Source organism: Nicotiana attenuata, unplaced genomic scaffold (assembly GCF_001879085.1).
Source record: "Nicotiana attenuata strain UT unplaced genomic scaffold, NIATTr2, whole genome shotgun sequence".
NCBI classification, from domain to species: Eukaryota; Viridiplantae; Streptophyta; class Magnoliopsida; order Solanales; family Solanaceae; genus Nicotiana; species Nicotiana attenuata.
This window is the reverse complement of record NW_017673604.1, coordinates 67,021-72,664: the sequence shown is the minus strand read 5'-3', so window position 1 is coordinate 72,664 and position 5,644 is coordinate 67,021. Positions and strand designations below refer to the sequence as shown.

At 35.5% G+C, this 5,644-nt stretch overlaps 1 protein-coding gene across 1 annotated transcript; it reads left to right on the top strand.

The window, feature by feature from the left end:
• Nucleotides 1-256: 256 nt before the first annotated feature.
• LOC109216837 (methionine adenosyltransferase 2 subunit beta) lies at nucleotides 257-5,047 on the top strand. Its single transcript, XM_019381037.1, has 6 exons — nucleotides 257-661; nucleotides 1,354-1,513; nucleotides 2,720-2,907; nucleotides 3,439-3,562; nucleotides 4,255-4,385; nucleotides 4,605-5,047. Exons 1-6 carry the CDS (start codon nucleotides 425-427, stop codon nucleotides 4,740-4,742), a joined length of 978 nt encoding a protein of 325 aa, XP_019236582.1. The 5' UTR covers nucleotides 257-424; the 3' UTR covers nucleotides 4,743-5,047.
• Nucleotides 5,048-5,644: the final 597 nt, after the last annotated feature.

The following is a 5,644-nucleotide window of genomic DNA, read 5'->3' as shown; positions in this document are numbered from 1 at the left end:
CGTACAATATGACTGATTTTATTCATATTTACATGAAATTGATGATATGAAGATTGTTGGAGCTAATCATACAAAATATTTATATATGTTGTTTAATCAATCAAATTATAACTTCCTTTTTTGTATACATATACATGAAAACTTTATCATAATTTTAACTATATTTACAAAAAAAATTATATATTAAATTGACTAATTTCTTCAGCGCGCGTATAATTTACTATATTTGATAAATTAATTTGTTTAAAGATATGTAATCAATTTCAGTAAAAACAAGTTCTCAGGAAATAGAGAACGACCAAGATCCAACCTCGGATTCCACAAGTGTCCACTGGTATGTCGCTCTGACATAACAATTGCATTGCATTCCTAAGATACAATTGGAGAAAATCCAATAAGCTTGAGACATCAGAGAAATTGAAATATGAGCAGCAGCAACAAGTTATTGATATTGGGAGGGACAGGCTACTTAGGACAGCATCTTCTACAGGAATTCACTGCAATCCAAAATACTCTTCCATATGCTCTCTCATTAGCCTTCACATACCACACCAACCCCCCTCCTGACCCTCTACTAAAAGCCTTTCCTCACGTCCTACCCTTCCATGTAGATTTGCGAACCGGCAATGGCTTTGATGCCATCTCTCAAAATTTTGGTCAGGTTTGAATTTTACACTACAAACTTACTAAAGATTTAATTTTTCCTTATTGGGTCTTGAAGAATTACTATTCTTTTGCTTGCATTTTCATTTCAGTTACTGGAGATTCCATTTTTCACTTGTGGGTCTTGAAGATTACCTTTTTTTTTTTTGTTTTTTGCACTTCTATTTTGGTGATTGAGATATGCATCTCAGAAGATTCCATCTTTCATTATGTTGGTCTTCAGGAATTACATTTGCAGTATGGAGTAAATTAACTGTTTTCTAGATTTGTACTATGTCTTCTTCTTTAGTTTTCTTTCTGAGAGTTTGAGATTTTACACAAGGGAGTGTCCATTTGTGTTGTTCATATTCTATCTGATATGAAGAGGTGGATCCAATATATAGGCAGAGGGCGTAATGTCTCACACTCAGGTCTATATATATGTTTCTATAAAATTTAAAGAATTTTTTTTGTATGTATATATATATATATATAATAATAAAAGATGCACCCGCTGCCTTCAAATTCTTGTTTGCCTCGACTGATATCACTTAGGGTGGTTAAATTTATTTACATGTGGTTTTGGTGTCTGTTTTTTGTGATCAAGGATAAATCCCTAAATGGTGGATTGTCTAGTTGGTCAAAATTATTACTATACCACTTAATATGTCTGTAATAGCTAACACCATGCTTTGTGATGTGAATGAGCAGCCTGATGTTGTGGTTAATTGTGCTGCACTTTCTATTCCGCGTGCCTGTGAAGTGGATCCTACTGCCGCCATGTCTATTAATGTGCCTTCTGTTCTTGTCAAATGGTTGTCAAGCTTTAGCTATGGTGGTACTCTTCTGATTCACTTGTCTACTGATCAAGGTAAGGCACACAGAAGTCGTTGTAGTAACAATAGTTAATTCATTACAGAAGTAAGAGAGTTTCTTGCTTCTGTCTTGAGCTGGTTACTTCTTAAGCTAAGTATGTTGGTTTTCTACAGGGAAGGAGAATGATAAAACATTGATTTACTTTAATTGGTACTGCTTGGTCATTGTTTCACTTATTTGGTACAGTTGGAAATAAGTATACCTAGATGATTTAAGTAAAATGGATATACTTCCTCCCTTTGTAAGACTTCTGGGAGTGAAAAGTGCATTGCGGAGTATGCAAGTCCTCCACTATTACCATACTCCACTTCTACTTGGTTACTGGGCAGTCAATTCTGCCCATGCACTCGTCTTATATTCAATGTTGCTTTGGAGCCTTTGACTCTTTTTACACTGATATAACAGATTCTCCTTTTTCGTTTATTGAAAAAGGATTCACCTGTTTCATCAGATGTTAAAGTTTATCTATTCGCTAAACTCTGTTTCAATGTTGCTTTGTGCCTGCATTGAAGTGCCGCCTAAGTGAGATGAAGTGCCCTACCTGCGCTGCACCTAGCTTGACGGCTTAAGTACACCTTAATTTGAGCCATAAGCCATTAACAACACTGCTGGCTATCAATATCATAGGAGCCAAACCATATATACTTAATTCCTGGTGTAGCTACCTCCGAAATTTCCTCCCTAAGAAACTAATTCTGGCACAAGCATGTCATTAATAGATAAAGAACTGGTTCCTTCTAACACATGGGAAATTCTTTAGTATCAAGGAAAGCAGCAGTAGGTTTGACATGTTATTTAGAAGTTTCTGTAACTCCTATGGCAGATACAGGTGAAATTTTTTAAAATTTATTAGACACTTGGATAAGGAAGATACTGAATTCAATATCCGGTGCATTAAAATTTTGACAAAATTAGGATGTTAGCTTCTGTTCACCAATTTGCCTGATATTTTTGTTGGTGTTAATGCTTCATATTGTTTGTTTGGTAGTGGTTCTTTCCATGAATAGATTTGAAGAAGTTTGTTGCAACCTAAGCATTTGTGATCATGCTCTCTTTCTTGTTGATACAACTTTACCAAATTGTTGAGTGTTCTCACGTGGCTGGACTGACGGTCATTTAATTTTAGAATGTTCTCATGTCTCTTGATTGATGCACACCAATTTTAATGGGACAAGGTGAAGCTAATTTGACTTCATTTCAGTTTATGAAGGGACCAAATCCTTCTACAAGGAAGATGATGAAACCCTTCCTGTTAATGTTTATGGAAGATCAAAGGTAGCAGCAGAGCAATTTATATCTGCAAATTACTCAAATTTTGCAATTTTGAGGAGCAGTATTATTTATGGACCTCAGACTGTCTCCCCTGTCCCAAAATCACTTCCAGTTCAGGTGGATACGATGAACTTCACCTTGTTCTTGCACTTGTCCAACTTCATTAAGGGATTGTTCAGTAGACTGAGTGGGGGCCATATTAGCCTCCATGCTTTTTTCATTTGTTTGCTACTTTGCTTGGAAATTTTAACCACTTTATATCTTTTTTTATGCTTAACCTAACCACTTCATATTATGTCAAGCTTTCTTTTGTTTGGCCTGTAAGTTGATTTAAACTTGATATTGAGATTTATTCAAGCTCGCACATATTAATTCGTGCTCTATCTGAGATTACTATTTCTTCTATTTGTCCCCTATTTTTGGACTCAATGGTCATATCATAGGGAGTGAGTAACTCTATTAAGCTTTATAATCTATACTACGTTTTGTTACATTAACTGAACATAAAATTGATTACTTAGTCATGATTCTATTATGATACAACAACAAGAACAACCACGTCTCAACCAAGCATTTCAACTATGATATATGGCATTAAATTACTCTACTGCTGGGCTTTGTCTGATTCTTCACATGAAAATCATGCAGTGGATGGATAGCGTTCTTGCGAAGGGAGATGCCATGGAGTTTTTTCATGATGAGTTCCGTTGTCCTATCTATGTTAAGGATCTTGTGACCATCATATGGACATTAACGAATAGATGGATCTCAGGTTTGTCATGCTTTGACCTCCAAACTGGATTTCGTCGATCAAAGTTACATAGCTTTTTGACAAGCCTCGATGTCTGTATTAACAAAGATGTGATACTCTTTTACCTGTTACCCTTCTCAGAAAAAAGAAAAAAAGAAAAAAGAAAAGAGGAGTATGTGATACCCTTCTTCACTTTGTCTTTTTTACATGTGTGCGGTATGTTACTGAAATCTTTTCACTGTAATCTCTGATTGGACTGTATCATGCTCCTCTTATTGTTTTTTGAAACTCCATTGTAAAGATGTATGAAGGTTCTTCTTTTCAGAGGTAGAATTGGAGCTTTGGGGTAGAAAGGTATCAGTTATCTTCTGAAAATGTTCTAGGATTGGCTCTATTCTTTATGGTAGTTTTCTACTTATTTAATCCAACCTTGCTTGTTGCACGATGATTTGATTCTTTTGAACAATATTATTGAGTTAACTGGAATATAATCCAGAACAGTAGTTCAGCTCAGTGTCCAAGGGTTCACTATGACTCAATGCAGAAAAGTTCCACAACATTACTGTCGATGCTAATAATCGGTTGACATTTATATTTTATCTAATTTTTTTTTTTTTAAAGCCTTCTAGTAAAGTTTGTGACTAAAGATTGCCTGAATTTCTGTCTCCTTCTTGACCTTTTGTGTTTTATCACTTGATGTGTGTTGTTTCTAGGGAGAGAGCCGATACAGTTACTTTTGAACGTGGGTGGACCAGATCGGGTTTCCAGGGTTCAGATGGCTGAAGCTGTTGCACATATTAGAGGTTATAATTTGTCATTGATCAAACCAGTGTCCTCATCAACTGTAAGTAATGACACTTGCATGTACACACACAAAAACTATCAAAAATTGACTCTTAATTTCTCATTTGCCGTCCAGCTTCTTTGTACCAATGGCAATATATGAGCTTTCAATCTGCTTTCACTGTTGTTTCATCCCTGTTGTGTTGCAGAAGAAAATATCACTAATGCTTTTCTGTTCAAACCGTGTACCTAACATGTGTGTGTTATCTGAACTTTCTAGGTTAACCGCGGTGTTAAATCTCCAGCAGATATATCCATGGATATCACCAGATTGATTCAGGCACTCAATATGTCAGCGACTGCATTTAGGGATGGTGTTAAATTGACACTTGAAGCTGAACTTGCTTCAACATCATAGTAGCTTGTCACTTGCTCTTTACCAGAATGTCATCTTTGGGGTGTATACTGAGGTTCATTGGATCTCCTGAAGGGATAGTTGCTGCCGAGTGGTCGGTAAAGCAGTTGGATTCAGAAGGTTAAGCTTGCAAACTTAGCACCAATTCTATGTGATTTTAAGAAGTTTATCATCCATCTAGAAGGGTATGGTTAGTTTGTTCATGTATGTGGTATGGTTCATAAATTCATGAGACTATACATCCATTATCTGTGTTTAGCAGCATGCCCTCTTTTGGGTGATAATTATGATGTTTGAGTCCTCAATTATTCCACGAAGCACCTGCTACCTTCTACCAACACAAGTTTCGTATAACTCTCCACACCTAGAGTTATGCATCTTTTGTAAAAAGATCGTGTAGATGGATACATACTATACACAACAGGTGTAGTCACACTCCGTCTTTGACGAAAATAATTAGAAATGTATTTGTAAATTCTACTCCATCCATTTCATTCTTTGCGGTGATGTTTGATTGGATACAGAGTTTAAGAAATAAAGAAGGACTTCCGACAAATGAGCTAAACATGAAAGGTGGAGATGGCTTTCTTGAAGAATTAACGCAAATAGCCGCCCACCCAACCGCTTAAACTAAAAATAATCGGTGAAGGTATAATATATAATTGTGTATAATCAATATATAAACTATGTTACATAGTCTATGTATATGGCTAGAAAAAGTGAACAATGAATATGAACAGCTATTCATGTAGGGGTATTATTACTTTTAGCTCGCGCCAGAAACTATTTACATCTGATAGCCGAAAAAGTGTATAAAACTTGTATAATTTTTGTACATAGCATACAATATATATATATATATACACACAAAATATACAAATTTTATACATTTTTCGGCTATTATT

Bases quoted from the DNA above. Each gene is read 5' to 3' on its own strand.
- LOC109216837 (XM_019381037.1), top strand. From the start codon at position 425: ATGAGCAGCAGCAACAAGTTATTGATATTGGGAGGGACAGGCTACTTA. The intron at 662-1,353 runs GTTTGAATTTTA...GTGAATGAGCAG, and splicing joins TCTCTCAAAATTTTGGTCAG to CCTGATGTTGTGGTTAATTG. The intron at 1,514-2,719 runs GTAAGGCACACA...ACTTCATTTCAG, and splicing joins TCACTTGTCTACTGATCAAG to TTTATGAAGGGACCAAATCC.